The sequence below is a fragment of the Phoca vitulina genome, unplaced genomic scaffold (genome assembly GCF_004348235.1).
Source record: "Phoca vitulina isolate PV1807 unplaced genomic scaffold, GSC_HSeal_1.0 scaffold48, whole genome shotgun sequence".
NCBI classification, from domain to species: domain Eukaryota; kingdom Metazoa; phylum Chordata; class Mammalia; order Carnivora; family Phocidae; genus Phoca; species Phoca vitulina.
In genome coordinates this window covers 7,708,852-7,730,328 of record NW_022589751.1, presented here as the reverse complement: position 1 = coordinate 7,730,328, position 21,477 = coordinate 7,708,852, and the positions used below count along the sequence as shown (strand labels likewise).

Here is a 21,477-nt window from a genome sequence, read left to right as displayed (position 1 = left end):
CCTAACCTATAAAAATAAACAATGATCTAAAACTAATGATGTAATGTATGGGGATTAACATAACAATAAAAAAAAAAACAATGAATGTCCTGCTTTGATATCGTGTAACTGGCTGAAAGGTAACTGCCTGGTAGAGCAAAGAACTTAAGACTGACAGCTGAGAGCAGGGAAATTCAGCTCGGGAAGGCAGACAACTGCCCTGTGGCCTGGCCTATGCTCCCAAGCTGCACTTGACACTTCATTTGTCTTGTTTGTTGACTGGCATGCTTATTCCTGTGCCTGTCCCTCTGCAGCTTCAGATTTTGAAATCCTGGCTGCTGGACAGTTGATCTGCCAATTTTGAATTACTGCCACGTGTGCTATTCTAGCAGCGGTAGTTATCCCTTTCTGCTCTGAAGACCCAGATAGAGATAGGTCAGTAATGTTTGGGGGTAATGTTTCCTAAACTCTGTTTCAGGGACATGTCCTACCAGATGTTAAAGTATTTTGTGAAGAAGGTATCTGGGGCTATATGAGTTTGGAAAATGCTAGGATAAATTAAGATTTCTTCACTGGCAGGATTTCTTGGAGCTTTATTTTTTTTTAAGATTTTATTTATTTATTTATTTATTTATTTATTTATTTATTTATTTATTTATTTAGAGAGACACAGCGAGAGAGGGAACACAAGCAGGGCAAGTGGGAGAGGGAGAAGCAGGCTTCCCGCTGAGCAGGGAGCCCGATGCGGAGCTCGATCCCAGGACCCTGGGATCATGACCTGAGCCGAAGGCAGCCGCTTAATGACTGAGCTACCCAGGTGCCCCTCTTGGAGCTTTAAATATGCTAATGCACATGGTGAATCTCCAAGAAGGAGCTAATATTTGGAGTTTCCCAAATTCTTTTGGCCATGCAATTTTTTTTTTCCCCAAAGGAACACTTACATTTAGAAAGCCCCTGGAATAGTGGCATTGGGTTCCTCCAAACTCCTTTATCCTGAAGTGAACATAGCCAGAGGCTCATATCCACTGGCAATCCTGGAGACCTCTCTTTGCATCTGTCCATCCCGAGAACACATCCTTTCATCTCTAGAAACTGCATGGTGTGAGTGGACTTCGAAGGGTAGAAATAGTCAGAAATGGCAGCATAGGATTTTCTAACTGGTGTCATAAATTCGGAATCAATGTGTCATTGGAGGAATTCTAAAGCCAAGACACAGGAAAATTTTTCTTATAATCTAAAATGAGATTAAAGCACATGGGCAACTCTGATTTCATAGCCAAGGCTGTGATGAGGAAAGAGCTGAGCAGACACGTGGTTTTAGACATCTGGTTCTACTACATAATACGGCAGCTAATAAATCAAAAGACCTTAGAGGTTATTTAGCCCATTTCCTTTATTTTTTAGATGAAGAACCCCAAGAAGCAGAGGGGTGAGGTGACTTGTCCAAGGTCACCCAGCTAGTCAGTGGCAGTGCCAGGGCTAGACCTCAGGTCTCCTGACCTCAGGGCATCCTAGAGTCATGGCCTGCTGGGCTTCCGTTATCTCTGTGAAGAGGATCTGATGCACGGCCACCCTTCCCTGCCGCTTTCTGTCCTACTCTTCCTCCATCCGTGGGGCCTCAGAGGCAGCCTTACTTGAGTGAAGAAGTTGATGGTGAGGAAAAAGCGAGCTGGCAGCTGCAGGAATTGCTAAAGACGCTGACTCAGGGGGCCTGAGAGATGGTGGCAGCGCATCCTTGTCGGGCAAAACTCGAGGAACAAAAGGGAGAGGAGTCAGGGCAATGAGTGGCCAGCCCCGGGCCTGCCATATCACAGCCCTTACCAGCAGCCACCTGCATGCAGAATTTCAGACACACTGCGGCCTGAACTCTTCCCCTTCCAGCAGCCCTCCGGCTGTGCCCTGCAGACCAGCTCCAGAAGGGGAAGGGTCTAGGGGAGTGGAGATCTGGGGCAGAAGGAAAACAGGAGCAAGAACACATTAAAGTTGATGTGGCTGCTATTTGTCTTTACTGTGGATGGCAAGAGAGGTCAAAGGAAGAGCCAAGAAGCCTCCTCTGTTTCCTGGAGGAGAGGAGGTATCAGCAGGAAGAGCCTTTCCAGAAAAATCCTGCCAGGATCTGTTTCGGGAAGGGAAGAAGGCGGCTGCTCAGTGGTGGCAGCAGGGGACAATGGGTTGGGGACCTTGACTCACAGCTCAAGGGCACAAACCCCAGGACAGGAGCTGCAGAAACTCAAAACCCTGGACGTGGGGAAGTTGACGTGAGCTTCAGATCAGCAGAAGAGGGGATTTATTTTGGAGATGGGGGCCATGAGGCTGGCAGGACTTGGGATTTCGCCGAGTGGGCTGAAGTTAGAGCCTGCTCCTTGTCATCAGGAGAGTTAGTGAAAGAAGTTTAAGAGTGTTGACAGCTTTTGAGGGTGTGTTGACAGTCTCTATAAAAGTGAATGACCTGTTTGGGGTCTGGTAATTTAAGGGTTACGTGGCGCTGTGGCAAGAGGGGGTGGGGGCCCAACACCAGCCTTGCTTTTCCTGTAGAGAGGGGCTGAGCCTTCACTCCAGAGGGGTAAAGATGTGTTCAGTTTCTGGCTCAAGAAATCTCTTTAGAGAAATATTTACTTGGAAAGCGCCTAGGGTGTTGATGACAGAGACTAAAAAGTAAAAAAAAAACCCCATACTGTTCAAGTATTAGAAAGTGACACATTTCATACCAAAAAACCAAAGGAAACCGAACCAAAACAAGATCATGTTTTGGGGATGCTGACTGGACAAATAATCTTTACTAGATGCAGTGGGATCAGCCTGAGCCTGTGTTTGAGGTCAGAGGCGCTGTTCTCGAGTCTCGGCTCTAACATTTACTAACTGTGTGGTACTGGGCCAATTACTTACTTAGTCTCTCTTCTTTTGTGCCTTCAGTTTAAAACAGGCCAATGAGCAACACCTACCTTACAGAACTGCAGGATTAAAGGAGATAAAGGAGATAAGTGCTTTGTATATTCATAAGCCCAGTGGAAAGGTTAGACAAGTTTACTAATATTAATGCGCATGTATCTAATGATTTGGTTTTGTGAGGTACCTACATTTAATGTGGCATTTCTTTGAAATTAGAAATTACAACTTTTTTTAATGTCTTATGTTTCCCTGGCTCTTCTACTCTACACCCCTCCCTGGCCTCTCTGCTCCATGGTAGGACTGGGGAGCATCATGTCTGAGACTCATGCACAGAATATGCCTACAATACACCTAGCCTCACTCTTTAAATTCTATATTTTTATATCTTTCCTGAAATTCTGCAGGCAGGGAAGAAATTAATCAAAGAAGATGCTTTTTATGTCCACAGATAAATTGACAGATGCTAATAAGAGAGTAAAAGCATATTTTGCTATGAATTGATGAGAATTCAGTGTATAATATAAAACCAAGAATATCTGAAAATGAGGTATTTTCACATAAGGGTGGGACTAAAAGATTTCTTTCTATTTTCTCCTAATTTTCTAAATGCTGGAAAATACAGTCAGAAACTTAAATGGTTTACTCAAATATTTTTCTGAAACAAAAAAATTGGTATGTATAAACTTTTAAAAACTCTAAATGAATAGACTTCTATCAAATGTATCTAACACCTATAGTGTATAAACTCCTAAAAGTTTCCTAAAAATGCTGGACATGTTTTAGCATTTTAATGATAAAACCCAGATGTCTTGTTTTACATGCCCTAGAAGAAAAGAAACACACAACCTTACAAAGAACACTCACCATTTTAAATCTGATTAAACTCTATGCCAAAGAAGGACTGGAAAGAGTATGATGTTTCTACAAACAATCTTTTAAAAAGTATTTTTCAAATCCACTTAAATATTCTGGAAAACTCCTGAAATGTGAGCCACCAATATTTATTTACATTCCACCCGTGCATTGGAATATTAGTTTGGGGTCATGTCTCGGTACTTGGAGGCATCCTGATGATTATTAGCTTGATTCTTCAATCTGTGTTTTGAGGCCCATGAGGAATGAACCCCGTTTTGGTCACTTATACACGACACCATCATTCAGAGCCCAGTGGTTCCTCGTGTGGCTCCGTATCAGAACAACCCTTGAGAGTTCCTTAAAAATATCCAATTGCATTCCAGCAATAAGAAATGAACAAAAGATTGGAGCTGAAGACCTTAAGTGCTTGCTTTTTGCCCACTGACCAGATAAATAGAACTATCTGCATTATCTATGCAGCATGGGGTTTTTATTATTTTTACCTAAAGACGTCTCTTTTTGGTAATGACAAACGTGTTTTTTAAAAAAAAAAACAACCTGGTTTTTCTCAATACACCTTTAAAGGTTTTTAAATTGTTTCATATCTGGTCAAGTTGAGATTTTTAAGAACCTCATTTTTAATTTGTAATAAAAAGTTTACAACTTGATTTTTTCAAAAAAATCAACAAACGGCAAGCACCCGTCAATAAAGGTCTTAAATAAAAAAAAAAAAAATATCCAATTGCAGACTTTACCACGTAGCATCTAATTCAGTGTATGGGGTAGGGAGGTAGGAACCTGTCCTTTTGAAAAGTTTTCCTAAGTGATTCTGATAAAGCCTAGGAACTGCTGATCAAGGGCCCTGGCCATTCTCAAACTTAAATGTGCACAGGAAGCACTGGGGATTTTGTTAACATGTAGGTCCTGATTCAGTAGGTGTGGGGTGTGGGTGCATGGGGGCGGGGATAATAGTCTGCATTCCTAACAAGCTCCCAGATGATGCTGATGCAGATGATGCTGATGCTGCTGGTCTGGGGAACCACACATGCATTTTGTGTGTGTGTGTGTGTGTGTGAGAGAGAGAGAGAGAGAGAAAGAGATCTTTTAATGGTAGAATAATATAGAATAATAAATGAATCAACTATAGCTAATTACATCACCAAGAATCTTAATTTTCAACTGCCTGTAGCATGTCACACCGACCTCCTTACTGTTCCTTGAATGTGCTAGGTATGTGTTCTACCTCCACCCTATCTCCACAGGACATTTGCACTTACTGTTCCCTCTGCCTGGATTGCTCTTCCTGCATATATCCAGACAGCTCACTCCCTCAACCCCTTCCGATCTTTACTCAGATACTAGGGTCCCAGTGAGCCTTCCCTCACTGTCCTACTTAAGCTTACAATAGCCACCCCTCCCCAACACTCCCCATCCTTCTTCCCTGCTTTATCTTCTCCCTAACGCTTATCATTCCATACTTTTTACTTATTTTTCTTATTCTCTGTTTCCACCTAACTAGAATGTAACCCCTGTCAGTAGAGAATTTTGTTTTTTCTTTTCTTCCTTTTTTTATTTTTCATTTTAAAAAAAGATTTTATTTATTTATTTGACAGAAAGAGACACAGCGAGAGAGGGAACACAAGCACGGGGAGTGGGAGAGGGAGAAGCAGGCTTCCTGCAGAGCAGGGAGCCCTATGCGGGGCTCGATCCCAGGACACTGGGATCATGACCTGAGCCGAAGGCAGACGCTTAAGACTGAGCCACCCAGGCAGCCCCCCCGGCTTTTTTAATAAAAACAATCCCACAGCATTTATTGTACTCTGGTAATAACATAAAGGTAATCAAAACAATACGAACAAATGTTTTAGAACTACACTCCCAACAAAGGACATCTAAAAAAACAAACTACATGGCCTTCTCAAGAATTTCTCACTTCATTGATCATTTCTAGTTGGAGACACTTTGGAGCAGGGTAATATTATCTCCTTTTAGGATGATCTGACCCAATTGTTTTCTTGACTTTGTTTTAGAATGAATCTCTTCAGCATCATCTAATACGAGGTTCATGTACTCATCAAAACCAATGATACAGCCCTCTATTCGCATGTTCACTTGCTCATAGAGCCACACCTGAATTCGAGATCTATTTTGCAAGGGTCTGAAGATGAGGTTGATGGACTGAACCATCACCTTCTGCACTTTTTGGTTCTGGCCACGGTACGCCATGGTGGAAGCCGACAAAGACCGCACACTACCTCAGAAAGCAACTTCCGGAATCGAGAATTTTGTTTTTTCACTGCAGGATCTCCAAAGCCTGGAACGGTGCCGGGCACACAGTAGGCACTCGAGCAGTATTTCTGGGGGGATGACTGAATGAACAATTGAATGATATTCCAAGAGCGGCCTCAGGAAGCAAACGAAAGCATCAGCTGAGTGATAACAGGAGGAAGGGCTCATTCCCAGTTATGTTGGATCAGAAGAGGCACTCCCGGCCATCTACCTCACATCTAGAACTCTGGTTGACAGATGAACCCATTTAGGAATCTGGGGGATGCATTTTGGGGCTGCTCATCCTGGAAAGGGGCCTTTGGAGGCTGCCCTACTCACAACAAAGTGTTTTAAAGAAGCCACAGTACGTTTGTTTCCTAGTCGAGGAAGCCAGCTGGCAACATCACCTCAAGACTCTCGCCGGCTAGTGCTCGCTTCCATTTCTATTTCTTATCTCATCATTCAACAAATATTTGTGGAGCAATGTCTAAGTGGCAGGACCACACCAGGGCTTCATGTGTTAAACAGAACTTTTCAAATCTACTTGCGTGCAACTGTACTTTATTTTCACTCTCTCTCCCTCCCTCCTTTCTCTCCTTCCCTTCTCTCCCCTCCCCAAGGCCTCTGGTTTAATCTCTATTATTCTGAGTAATACATGTTTGTTGTAAAAAGAAAAATCCAGTACTACAGCATTCTATACAGTAGAAAATGAAATTCCCTCCCTTCATCCCTTGATATGGGTCACCATGGTAATAAAGTTTCTCAGCCCTCCCCGCAGGTAGATGTCCCCACATTCCCTGGGGAATAGGAAGGTGGTGCAAGTAGAACGTTCACAAACCTGAATTACTTTTATATATGAAGGGACTTGCCAAGAATTTCAATTGTCAACTGTCTGTAACCAGCCTATCACACTTGTCAAAAGCTTGGCTGAGGCAAGTGGTATTTGAGAAAGATATCCTAAGGGTCATAACAGGCATTCATTTCTTAGATTTTCTTTTTTTATTTCTAAAGATTTTATTTATTTGACAGAGAGAGAGACAGCGAGAGGGAACACAAACGGGGAGTGGGAGAGGGAGAAGCAGGCTTCCCGTGGAGCAGGGAGCCTGATGCAGGGCTCGATCCTAGGACCCTGGGATCATGACCTGAGCCAAAGGCAGACGCTTAACGACTGAGCCACCCAGGTGCCCCCATTCCTTAGATTTTCTAAGCTCGCCCTATGCCAAGTAAGACCTTTGGTGAGCAACACACCTGGACCAGATTATCTTAGCCATCTACATGGATATCTTTAGAGAGCTATGTTTTTTCATGATGTCCTTTTATTGAGTGTCCGTATAAAATATGGCCAGAGAAAGACTGTTTCCAATGTTTTTGTCCTGTAAGCTGCTCTTGAAGACTATCCATTGTCTATAGGACACAGAAAACAATTCCTCCCAGGGCTGAGCTTGGATTTTCTGACAATCTGGTAGGTTGCTGCTTTTTTCCTTTCTTCCTCTTCTTCCTTCTGTTCCCTCCATTCCACATTCCTTTTTCAGATAATGAGAACAATATAACCCATCACATCTCTCTTTTTGTCTAGGCTACCCGGAAGCTCTGACCAATTTTTGAATCAATGGCATCAAGTTTCCTTTGGCCTAGGCATTCTTGCCCACATCATTCCAACCTCTCCTGCATGATTCTAGACTTTTTGCTCCATTGTTTTTAAAAGCCTCTTGAGGTTTTTTTTTTTTTTTTCCAAGGAGGAAGAGACATAAATGGTACATGAACAAACAGTCCAATGGTGACATTTTACAATTTACAGGTAAGGAAAATAAGGTCCAGAGAGGCTGACTTAGCTAAGAGCCACAAACAGCTGGTTAGGGAAGCTTTCAGACTAAAACCTCAGGGTTCCCACCCTTCCCACTATCGTATATTGTTTCAAATTAAACATTAATATTTCTTCTCCCTTCACATGTTGTGGATATTCACTCAGCTTGATTTTCTTTGTGCTCCACTTTTGGAAAGAGAAGCTATGGCTGGGGTCTGTGTGATTTTTCCCCACTCATCACGTCAGTGCACCAGGTTGACAGGGTCCAGGAGGGAGGGAGATACCTTCTCATATCTTTTCTGTCTACAGAGGACCACCTCCAGCAGTCTACCAAATTCACTTGGGACTTCAGACATAATAATGGGAATGTGTACAAAATACCTTTAGGAAACCAAGTATTTCTGAGTATGACATTTTTGTTGTGGAGTTTGGGATCCCCAGAAAGGACAGAATGAGTTTAATGCAAGCTGAAAAACTCTACATGTTGAAGTTTAAACTACAGAAGTTTATACTCCAAAAGCAGGTGTGATCAATTGGATTAAAAATAATAATAATTTCTGCCTGAAACATTAATATGAGAGTAAAAAATCCTATTGGTACTTTGATGTTTCCTTGTATGGAAAAAAGATGGCAAGTCTAAAGATGGGTCTGGGAGTGCTAATTTGGATAAATATTCAGGGTAGACTGACAGGTGTCCATAAGTGGTATGCAGGAAGGGGTAACAAGTCAGGGGGAACAGAGTGTGACACAGCTCTCCCATTTACAGCTGTGTGGACTCACACAGGTTGTCCAAGTTTGTTGAGTCTCAGTGTTCCCATCTATAAAATGGGAACCACAGTAACTATACTCCAGGACTGTGCAGAGGATGGAATAAGGCCACACGTGTGGGGCACACAGTGTGGTGCCGACTTAGGGGCTCAGCCAACTGTGGATGTTACCATGTCTGAGTCGGGCTACAGCAGCTCTCATAGCCAGTCACTAACTATTTCACTTAACCAACTAGGCAAGAATCATACAGAAAAGCCTGAGAGGACACGGTAGTCCCGGAAGGAAGTGAAGTACCTGGGTACATTTAGCTGAGGACAAACTTAACTCCCTGGGGGTGGAGGCAGCTGCAGACAGGATGGTTTTCAGACTGCAGTTGTGATGAGCCAGACTTATGTTAGGATAAATCAAATCCACGAAGAAACTCTGTACCTGGTAATTGTCTAACTCTGCAGGACTTAGAGTGTGTAGTTGCAAGTTTTCCTCACCTTGTCATCACATCCTAAATGGCCAGCTTAGCATATAATATGCCAAAGTGCCCCTAGAGAGTAATCCTGGGGAAAGACCACAGTCCTAAGGTCAGAGCCCAAGGAGAAGAAAGCCTAGCAAATGAGTGGTTGGCAGCCCTGAATCTTGGGGGGTGGGGTGGAGGAGCACCAGCCTCTTTGGGGGTGGGGGGTGATGGAGAAGTTCTTGGCTCAGTTTCATCACAGACAGTGATTTGGATCTGAATGTAAAAACATCTTGCCAGAAACTTTTTGTTATAGGAAGCTCACTAGAAAGCAATGAAAGATTAAACTGCTACATATCCTTTAAAGGCATCACTATTATCTTAGGGGAGAAAGAAGACTTGAAGCCAGGAATAAATTAAGTTGAAAAAAGGAATATAGGAGTTTTCCTTTGGTATAAAATATCTTAATGGACTGACCCAGATGGTCCAGATGTTTTTAACCGGACATATTCTACATGCCACAGTCACATTATAAAATCTAGAGTTCCGTAACATTTTAAGTTGATCTTATTTGTATAGTTGCTCTTATTTGTTAATTTGAAAAGTGAAACTAAATAACATTTTAGAGAACAAACAAAAATCAAGCTGGATTTTGTTTTTAACTTGGCAGAAAGAGTGGCCTTTGATTTTGTGTCTGATAGTCTGAGTAACTATCTGCTGGATTTTTATTTATTTTACCAATTCTTTCTCCATCTTTCTTTAAATTTTTAAAAGTAAATGCCTCCCAAATATCTACAGTCATCTTTTTGGGGGGTATCTCAATGAGCAACAATAAAAAAATCATAATAAATGTTTCATTTGAAGCTCACACAATTTATGTAATACAAACCTTTGAAAGAACATATGTAAAATTTCGTCAATATTGAACTGAAATTCCTCTGGGAATATTTTCAGTGAGGCAAAGTGTTCTATATAAACAAATGAAATTTTGCATCTTCCTAGTTCTTATTTTGCAAGGCGATAACTTCTTTTAAAGTAAATTTTTATTATTTTGAAATATTTTTCAGAAAATAATTGATAGTATAGAGAATTTCCATACACCCAGCTCCCAATTTTCTCCTTTTATTAACATCTTAAGTTAGTATAGTACATTTGTCACAATTAATAAAACAAATTGGTATGTTATTATTAACTAAATTCTATATTCATTTTTTTCCTGAGTTTTCTAATTTAGTCTTTTTCCAGAATCCTGTCCAGAATATCATATTGTGTTTAATCATTGTTTCCTTAGGCTCCTCTTGACTGTGACAGCTTCTCAGACTCCTTATTTTTATTTTTTTAGATAAAGAGAGAGAGCGAGAGCTCAAATGCACACAGGGGTGGGAGGGACCAGGCAGGGCAGAGGGAGAGGGCAAGAGAGAATCTTAAGCAGACTCCACGCCCAGTGCAGACTCCAACTCGGGGCTCGATCTCACAACCCTGAGATCATGACCTGAGCTGAAACCACGAGTTGGGGGCTTAACCGGCTGAGCCACCCAGGTACCTTTCAGACTCCTGATTTTTAATGACCTTGGTTATGAGACATACCGGTCAGGCATTTTGTAAAATGTCCTTAGTTGGGATTTGTCTGATGTTTTTCTCATGATTAGACTGGTGTTAAGGGTTTGTGGAAGGAAGACTACAGAGGCAATGTGCCATTCTCATTATATCTCATCAAGGGCAAATGTTATCGACATGACTTTTGCCTGTTGACATTAACCTTGATCACCTGGCTGAGGTAGTGTTAGCTTACTTCCCTCCCTGTAAAATTACTCATATTTCCTCCTTTTTCATACTGTGCCCTCTGGAGGGAAGTCACTATATGCAGCTCACACTGAAGGGGTGGGAGGTATGCCAAACCTCCCAGAGGGTGGAGTTTCTAGAATAAGTTATTTGGAATTCTTTCGCATAGGAGATTTGTTTACAGTTAGCCTGTGAACAACATAGGGGTTAGGGCTGCTGATCCCGCCCCCCTCCCCGCCCCATCAAAAATCCACATAGAACTTCTGACTGCCCCAAAACTTAGCTACCTATAGCCTACTGTTGACCAGAAGTCTTACTGATAATAGTGGAATTAATACATATTTTGTATATGTATTATATACTGTATTCTTAAACAAAGCTAGAGAAAAGAACATGTTTTTAATTAAGACAATTATAAGAAAGAGAAAACGAATTTACAGTATTGCATTGCATTTATTGATAAAAGTCCACACAGAAGCGAACCTGTGTGGTTCAAGGGTCAACTGTATTCCTACTTATTTACTCAGTCGTTTACTTTTACCAGAATAGACTCATGAATATTTATTGTATACTTTGGGCTATGTTGAGAGTTTAGCTCCTACTCCATGATATTATTGCCTCAGCATCCATTTTGTGTGGCCAAGCAACCCATGGGGGCCTGGAACTGATATGAGCTTCTCCTGAGAGCAGTGCCCTGGGTAACAGCCCTCAGAGTCACAAGTAAATGTGAGTTCCGGATATGACTTCCTGAAAGACCCTTGTGACAAATACTCTCCCTTGCCACCCAGGGCTGCCCCTTGTATAAGACCCCTCAGAAGCTTACTGTAGCCCCACTCTTTTTGGTTTGAACTGACCAATCCAGCTTTAGCCCAGTAACCCCAAAGCATTCCCCTGCAGACCCTAATAAAGGCATGTGCCCCACATCCTGCCTCTCTCTCTGCCTGCAGCCTGCCTTGACTTCCCACAGTGGCCCTTGTAGGCAAGCCATGTTCCTCCTCTAGCACCTGTGAGTAGTAACCTTCTCTAGTTCACTTTCCCTTGTGGCCTTTTGTTGAAATGTGGCTGACTACTGGACACCCCAGAGTTCTACCTAACAAATGTTCATTTAACAAAATCACAACAGGCTATAATCTAATACTACTTTATTTTGTTCAAATTGCTTTAGCTTTGACAATTGGGACATTTCTAAGTTGCCTCCTGGCCTCTTCAACATACCCCATCCTGGTGTGTTTTTGACTATTTCCTTACATTCTAACACTACCAGACACCCCAGGTTCATCTTAGATATCTCCTGTCCCAGTCTTAGAATGAACTACTTCTCTAAGGAACCCAGGTTCCTTTTTATTGGAAAAAGGTATTAGATACCAAGATCTGGGGATCAGATGGGCTTATTGCTACTGGGGTGTCAGCTGCTTCTAGGCCCCCTCAGATGACAGAGCAAGGAAATGTATGTATGTATACTGACCAGTGAATACATACATATCTCTACACATTTCCACATGTAACCATCTGTATATTACAGTAAAATTAGTTCATACTAATGTCAAGGAAAAAAACCTTTGCTTGTTTGTTTCTTACGCCTTTCTCTCTCTAGCATGGAAAAAAAGTAAATTTCAATAGTTGGAAAATGTTGAAGAGATTACTTCTATAGTCAGTTTTCCTACCCACCCCTCTCACCCCTACTGCTGTGGGACATTTTAGAGAGCCAGTCCTCTCAGTTGCTTTAGCTGTCCTAAATGCCTTGCCCTGGGGACACTGCCTGGTTGAAGCCTGCATGTAGTTCTCCCACAGCACATCACACTATCTGTCCTGTTGACTCCACTCCTGCTGACTTCCATCACATAGGGTCATTTTTCTTTACAAAGCTGACTCACACTTGATGATTTACATCTTGGTCATTTATCTGCTTCTGTGAAAAGTTCAAAACCTAGAGCCAAGACAAACTCTAGAATGCATCTAAGGCAAACCTCTTGCTGCTTTAGACGTGCCATAACTCACTTTGTCTGCCAAGATGGAGAGGGAAAAATGAAACATTTAGCTCATGTGGGAAACACAATTTTATATATAAGTGGGCATGATCATGATCATCGGACGCAGAAGCGTCTACTTGGCTGCAACACTTCACAGGTTACAAAGCACTTCTACTTATGCAGTTTTGCTTTTATTTCCATCGAACAGTCCTGAGATATCAAGGCAGTGTTTGCTCTTTCATTTACAGATGAAAAAAAACTGGAGTTTGTGACAAGAGGATACGGAGCAACTGGAACTCTCACATATTGCTGGGAATGCCAAATGATAGAGACACTTTGCACATCACTTTGCAAAAGAATTTAGTATTTACCCAAGAGGAATGAAACCTATATTCACCTGAGAATATTTTTAGTGGCTTAATTCATAATCACAAAAAACCCTGAAAATAACCCAAATGTCTCTCAACTGATAAATAATAAGCTATGATAGATATACGTACAATGGAATGCTACTAAAAAAAAATTACCCATGTATGAAAAAACAATGATGAATTTCCAACGCATCCTGCTAAATGAAAAAAAGCCAAGCTCAAAAGGCTATCCACCACTGTAAGATTCCATTTAAATGACATTCTGGAAAAAAGCAAAATGATAAAGAGAGGAATCAGATCAATATTCCCAGAGGTCTGCAGTCAGGGGAAGAGACTGACTACAAAGGAACAAAGGGAACTTTTGGAATGAGAGAAATATTCTCTATCTTGATTGTGGTGGTCGTTACACAATTGTATGCATTTGTTAAAATTCAAATGGTACACCAAAACGGGTGAATTCTACTGTAGGTAAATTATACTTCAATTTAAAAAAGGAAGCATGAAAATTGAAAGGGGAAGGTGGTGGAAAGGAAAGTTTAAAGAAGCTTAGTTACCAACTAAGCAAGTTGGGCATAGTCACCAAATGGAACCAGAAATTGAACCCAGGTCTTCTATCTTCAAGTCCAGAGCTTTTCTATTGAGAGTGGACACATTTCTAGAAAAGAACTGATTTTCAGTCTTCCCTGCTTATGGACACAAACTCAGAATGGGAATCCTAAATGCTGACCCCTCTCTTCTTCTTCACACTTGGAAGTAGAGCTCTCTCATTTTCCTTCCTAGGACAAACGTTGATCCTTAAGGATTTGGAATGACAATAGCCAACCTATGAAGGATGAGACTACATCTTAATGTCATGCCTCATTGTCAGAAATGTTGCAAGAAAGGATCTGAGTGGAGGATTTCTCCAAAGAAGATATACTAATATAAGCACATGAAAAGATGCTCAACATTATTAGCCAGTTAGGTAAATCAAATCAAAACCACAATGAGCTACCACTTGATACCTACTAGGATGGCTATAAGCAAAATAGAGAAGAGCAAGTGTCAGCAAGAATGGGGAGAAACCAGAACGCTCATCTGTTGCTGATGAGAGTGTAAGATGGTACAGCCACCTTGGAACACAGTTTGGCAAATCCTCAAAATGCTGAACAGTGTGTTACCATATAACCCAGCAATTCCACTCTAGGTATATACCTAAGAGAAATGAAAACACACATCCATACAAAAATACATGAATGTTCATAAGAGCATTATTTATAATAACCAAAAAGTGGGAACAACCCTAATGTCAATCAACTGATGAATAAACAAAATGAGGTATGCCATACAATGGAATATTATTTGGCGATCAGTATTGATCCATGGTATAACATGGATCAAGCTTAAAAACGTAAGGTTAAGTGAAAGAAATGATGTACAAATGACCCCATCTTATATGATTCCTTTTGTGTGAAATGTCCAGAATAAGCAAGTCCATAGGAACAGAGAATAGATTAGTGGTTTCCCGGGGCTAAAGTTAGTGAGGAATAAAAAACAACTGCTAATAGGTATGGGTTTCTTTTTGGAGCAATGAACATGTTCTAAAGTTATAGTGATGGTTATACAACTCTATGAATATACTAAAAAGCCACTGAAGGGTACACTCTATTTTTTATTATAAATTTTTCTTTTTTAAAAATTTTAATTCCAATGTTGTTAACATCCAGCGTTATATTAGTTTCAGGTGTACAATATAGTGATTCAACAGTTCCATATATTATTCAGTGGTTATCTGAACTGTATACTTTAAGTGTATGCATGTATGGCATATGGATTATATCTCAATGAAACTTTCATAAAAATTATACTGACAACAACAAACAAAAGAGAAGTGTTGCCAGGAGTAGAGAAAACAGCCAGGAAGGAGGACTGAGCATTCTGGCCAGGCAGTCCCACCTCATTAAGCCTGAGTGGGGCCCTTTCTCCCTAAATCTCTCTCATAAAAGGCAGGCTATAGATCCTCCCCTCCCATCTTAAAAAGTTTTCCCTCATCTGAGCTGGGAGTGCAGTTGCTTCACCTTTGGTGGCTCTGCCCAGCTGTAATAATCAGGCTAAAGATGGACTGGATTAGAAATCATCACCTCAAAGGAAGGAAGAGAACACTTCATGCCAAAATATATTGCAATAACAGAACCCTCAGTGTCACTCCCACCCCACAGAACCCAAGCCCCCTGAGCCCACAGCCTTGGCTGTTGACCAGCCCACTCAGTTCCTCCCTCTTCCTTCCCTCAAAATAGAGTTATAGGAAGTGGGTAGTGCATATAGGATATTCTGGATTCAGTATTACATTCAATTCACCTGACACATTAAGCATCAGAGGATTATAATAACAAGAGATGGCATTTCTTGATCATAACAATCTTACCTAGAGGGAAGTGTTATCCTCATTTGACAGATGGGCAAAAGGAGGCTTAGAAAGATTTAGAAACTTAGGTCATGTAAACAATATAGCTGGGATTCCAACTTGGGGAGGTCAGACTCCAGAGCTCAAGTTCTAAGGGGGTGTTAGAGATCATCTGGTCTCATCCCTTATCTTAATGGTCAGAAAATGATGCGCCCAGGCTACAGGACTTATTCAATATGACAGAACTGGCTAGAGGCAAAGCAAAGATTCCAGACTCATGATCTTATTAAAAGTTGCCTTGGTCTTTTTTAGATTCATGGTACAGATATGGAAGAAATTCCCTGAAGTCAGAGTCTCACATCCATAGTCCAGAGTTATCTAACTTGGGTTCTAAAACCATCCCAAGCAGATGGTATGTATTGTTTTCTCAAGGGTTTCTAAGAAAGATGTTCTCAAAATCTTCAGAGAGTTATACTGCTGTAAAATGTCCTCCCCTGCACCCCTCCCTGCCCCCCAACTAGTTTTATTTTCCCAAGAGAAAAGGGAACCATTGGGTATGGTGCTCTCCTCCTCAAACATGTCATGTCATGTCCCTCCTCTTCCCACAATAAATAAATAAAGCCCCCAATTCTTAGGGTGACATTCTCAGACCCAAGCTTCTATTTCCATTATCTCTCATTGTGTCCCTTTACACAGGGACTTCTTTCCGGTTAGTTGGATCTCCAGGGTTGGGACATTTAGTCCCTAAATCACAAAGTCCAAGAACTAGAAGAGCCTTTGTGGAACTGGACTAGTCCACTACCCTTTCTCTTTGACTGTGATTCTCACCTTGGGGAGGAGGGTGAGGACAGTCTTGGCCAGGATTGGGGCAGGGCAGGTAGGGGAGAGAACATGTAATGTTTTAAAAATGTATATTCAGTATTATAAATAGCTTTATTCATGCTACTAATTATATTTGGAAATTCCAAAATCACATTAGATGTTCACATGAGGGTTTTTTAAAAAAACATTTTGAAAGAAGACATGAGTCGAAAATGTTAGAAAACTTTAGATGCAGTTTCTCTCTGTTCTATGAATCCAGATATAGAGAGTGGAACCAACCCTAATATCAGTACCTCTATCTGCCACCTTTGTAATCATTCAAGAGCCCACCTAGGTGTGCCAAACTGTTCAAAATGGGGACCATTTCCCCAAACTTCTTGAGAGCTTGTAAGCAGTGATCTTAAAATGTTACAGAATTGGAAGGAAAAATTTCTCATCTGTTCTAAAAGTAAGTAATCCAGAGTTATTAGTTTTCTAGCATCATTATCTTCACATTAGTTATTTATTGACTTCTGGAGTCTGGGTCAATCACCGTGGCAAACATATTTCCCTAAAATTACCTCTTTTAATACTTGAAACGACCCTTTTTGTTAGGTGGGTGTCATTAGCACCATTTTATAGAGGAGACAGAGGTATCGAATGGTTAAGAAAGTTGCTTGGGGTCACACAGATAGTAAGTAGTGCAACAGGGATTCCAATTCAAGTCTCAGAGCCCATGCTCTCACCCAAGCTGCCATTTTGTGCACCATGTGAATGGTGTGGTGTCTCTGTTACTTCCCACAGAGTTCAACATGCAACAGTAACTCATCCAGGCTGACGAATGTGAAAGGTGCATGCAGGGATCAATGAGGGAGAAAACTGGACAGGTAGGTTGTAGAGCCCCTTGCATGTGGCTAAGATGTCTGCATTCTGTTTGCCTGGCAATAAGGAGCGCCTCAAGAATGAAGAGCAGACTGCTATGCCTTAGTAGTGTCACAGGGACAAGGAACAAATGTGGAAGCCAAATGGATGAATGTGGACTTTGTTCATAGGTGTCACATAATTCCCTGGGAAAGGAGGCAACCCTATTAGCCAAAGTAGGATATTTGGTTCTGTGTGGGTTTTTATTAGCAGAATATCCCTCATTGGCATAGATAATAGTCACTTATATTGGACTACATAATAGGTGTCTTGCCTTGTTTGGAATAGGAATAGAAACTTAAGTCCCTGTGTCTGGCTTGAAATTCTACTGAAATAGCTTTATGCCTCAAAGTAGTATGAAGTAAACATTTTTATAACTGTTACAGATGTTAATAAGGAAATCACATTGTAAGAAGCAATAAAAAAATGTACTTTAAAAAAAAGATAGTTTCATACCACACTTTCCATGGATTTAGCCTGCTTATCTCATCCATTGGTGGGGGACCAAGCTTTTGAGAGCCTAGCAGGGAAGCCCGCCTTATGTTTATTCTGCAGTAGAGAGAATTAGTTTCAGCTCACTTGCAGAAGTGGATTTCAGAGGAAGGGATTTGACAAAGTTGTTAAACTCAGTGGAGGCAGAAGAGGAAAACTGGGCTGATTATGTATCTGAGCACTGTCACTTTGAAATTCATTCTGGCCCCCAGAGTATAAATACACTTCAGTATTTTTGTTAGGATTGCCAGAAAATCAGCAAGTGTTCACTTTCTTTGGCCAACAAAAGCATGACTCTCTACACAAAAATTTTCTGCACATTTATAAACAAGAACATTTAGAAAATCCCCTCTTGCTGAGAGATATGACAACAGATATATTTAACTGAGCCATAAAATAAAGCAGATACTGAGAATACCAGTAGGTTCATCAAGCACAGGAAAAGTTTTTATGTCTCTCTTCTGACACAAACTTATACACGTCTTCCTATCCCCCCACAAATACCTTCCCTGTCCTGAGCTGGCCTGATGAGCCATCAGCCAGGTTTCACCTTTGTTTTCTGTCAGACTTCTCAAATAAGTATACACAATCCAATTTCTACATTTTCTCACCACGGAACCTTGGTTTTCCAGCAGGCTATTTTCAGCAGCCCAGCAGGCTATTGCTATGGTGGTCTCCAAGTGACCCATGACCTCCCACCCAAATCTACGGCAAAAACTTTTCTCCCTCGCAGAATCTCCCAGTTGAACCGAGGCCACTAGATGATCTCAAACCGTTTGGCAAACTTGTTCTGTAAAGAGCCTGATGATAAATATTTTAGGCTCTGTGAGCCATTCAATCTTGCCGCAATACTCAGCCTCGCCATTACAGTGCCAAAGCAGCCATAGACAATATGTAAACTAATGAGTATGGCTGTGTTCCAATAACATTTTATTTAGGGACATTGAAATTTGAATTGCATACCATTTTCACCTAATATTATTTCACAAAATATTATTCTTTTGATTTTTAAAAAATTATTTAAAAAATGTAAAAAGCATTCTTAACTCATAAGCTGTACAAAAAAAGGTGGTGGAATGGATTTAACCCCTGTGCCATTATTTGATCTAGGTCAATCTTCCAACCCAAACCAGGAGTTTCTTCCCAGCTTTGCAGCCAGTCAGCCAGGCTCTGTATGGAACTTTCTCCCATCAGAAGAGGCTCACTACCTCAGAGGCAGCCTGCTCTAAGGCTGAGATGAAATGACTAGATTTGGTTCTGCCTGCTGACATCACAAAGAATAAGTCAACTTCAACTTTGTGGTAACCCTTCAAATACTGAAAAGTACCTATTCTGACCACCTGTTAAGTCTCCCATCTTGGGACAATAGTCCAGGTTTCCATTGTTGCTTGCACAGCGTTTTTTAGTTTTCTCTCTGCTCTGGTCTGTAGAAATCCTTCTGCAAATCTGGCCTCAGACTACACTTCAGGTGTGCCCAGTTTAGGGGACAGGTTAGTAAGGCCATTGCATTCTGTGATCTGCTCACCATCGTGGACTCTGTAATGCACTTCTGAACTTCCCTCGCTCAGGATAATGGGATACTTATTTTTGAAATTCTTCCCCCTTGGTCTTCATCACCCATGCTGCCTGATTCTCATGGGAGGCCCACATTCTCCTTCTCCTTGGAGCCTTTTATCTGCCACAACAGTGGGTGTTACCAAAGCTGGATCCTTGGAGTCTGTGATCTCTCTCACACTTGACATCTTAGAAAACAGATGAATTCTCATGACTCAGCCATCCCTTCTATTGGGATTATTCTCAAATTGTATCTGCAGCTTCAATCTCCTCATATGTGAGCTCCAGGTTCTCACCTCCCACACCCTTAAAGACCTTACTTTACTCTTATCCTAAAACCTTCATGCCTCAAAGCAAGTATCTCCTCATGGGATGATGATAATAATGGTGATAATAGCAGCAAGAGTAGAAATAACAATTAACATTTGTTGGGCATCTACAACTGTGCCAGGCACTATCTTGAGCTAAGGATTCATTATCTTACTTAACTTCCACAACAACCCATGAGGAAACTACTCCTAGCTCCCTTTTATAGGTGGGGAAATAGGCTCAGAGAAGCAAAGTAATTCAGCCAAATCCACTCTGCTAATAAGTAACAGGGTTAGGATCTGAACCTTTGTATGTCTGAATCAGAGCATCTGCACTTGACCATCATGGATGGACTTTGTTACTGCCCAGACGATGTCACAGGTGCCCCATGTCTTCCAAACGCCCTGCCCAGAAAGCTTAAAGTCAGTCTTGACCCTTCCCTGAATTTAGCCTTCCTACCCTACTAGTCACTATACTACTAGGTTTCTTTTTCTAAACAATTGGGCGCCATTTTCTCCTTTTGTGCTCACCAGCATCTTACACCAGGTCCCTCGTCATCATCCCCCTTTGTTTACAGCAACTCTCCTGATGGGTCTCCCCTCCTGGTATCATGCATGATCCTGCCCAGAATATGTTTGATCAAGCTGCTTCTCTCATTTGAAAGGTTCTCCCTGCCATCCACCTCTTTGCCATTCATTCACTTGACTCACCTTGGAACTGTCTAGTCCTTACTGATCCAGAACCCTCATCCCACGGGGGGAAGGGAGGAGGGGAGGCTAGAACATATGTCAACTGTCATGTAATTTAAATATTTTACATGCTACTTCCTTTTCTGCTCCTTCTCCAGCTTTTGAGGGATCTGTGGCTAAACTGCTTTGGGAGGCTGAGGCATTAAGGCCCAGGCCCTCTTCTTCCCTGTATGACAGAGTTTTCCAAAGCATGTTCTATAATGGGTACCAGGCACTCAGTATTCAAATATGTTAGTGAAATACTGCATTCTGAGAGTCTCAATATACATTAGCATAATGAATGACCTGAGAAGTCCTGCAATGAAAAAAAGAAAAAACCCACCTTCATTATCATTGTTTGCCCAGCATGCGGCATATATGTTAGGCCATTCTTCCACAGAATGCATACATCCCAAACAATGCACTGTGGGAGATACAACACTTGGTTACCCCCCAAATCCCTCAAACAAACTACCATTTTGTTGCCCCATTTCTTTATTCATGGTATCTCTCATGACAAATGTTTGTTGTGCAACTAGATGCATAATTCTATATGTAAAGCTATATAACAGAGAGTTTGGGCTTTGGGGTCATAAAAGCCTGAGTTTCATCATGGCTTAGCCACTTTCTAGTTATGTGATATTGGGCAATTTATGTAAACTCTCAGTTTCCTTATTTGTAAAATAAAGCAATAATTCCCATCTATCAGGATTGTATGAAAGCTAAATGTAAAGTGTGTATGTAAAGTGTTTGGCACAGTGCCCAGTGTAAGAATTAGCAGTGGCTACATTATTAATTTCTCTATCATCATCACCATCATCACCATCACCCTCATCATCATCACCATCATCATCATCACCATGATCACCATCATCCTCATCACCACCATCATCATCACCATATCACCATCACTATCAACAACATCATCATCATCATCATCACCAACATCACCATCACTATCATCTAAATAAATGGGAAAAAAATTAGACATCCTCAATTAGCTAACTGACAAATTAACCATATTTTTTCTTTCCCTTTGAGAGGATAATTTGACTTATATATCAAGGATGTGTCTTGGTTTTAGGAAATTATTTCATGGAGTATCTCAAATTATACCAAGAGACAAAATGAGAAGCCTCTGTTGGATGATTGCAG

The 21,477-nt window shown here is 41.2% G+C and overlaps 2 protein-coding genes across 2 annotated transcripts in view; both read right to left on the bottom strand.

Moving 5' to 3' along the window:
- The window catches only part of PLCE1 (phospholipase C epsilon 1), a 313,510-nt gene that overhangs the window by 107,661 nt on the left and 184,372 nt on the right, over positions 1-21,477 (bottom strand). The window lies entirely within an intron of this gene.
- On the bottom strand, positions 5,671-5,949 carry LOC116649527 (small nuclear ribonucleoprotein E-like). Its single transcript, XM_032432420.1, has one exon. It carries the CDS (start codon positions 5,947-5,949, stop codon positions 5,671-5,673), a length of 279 nt encoding a protein of 92 aa, XP_032288311.1.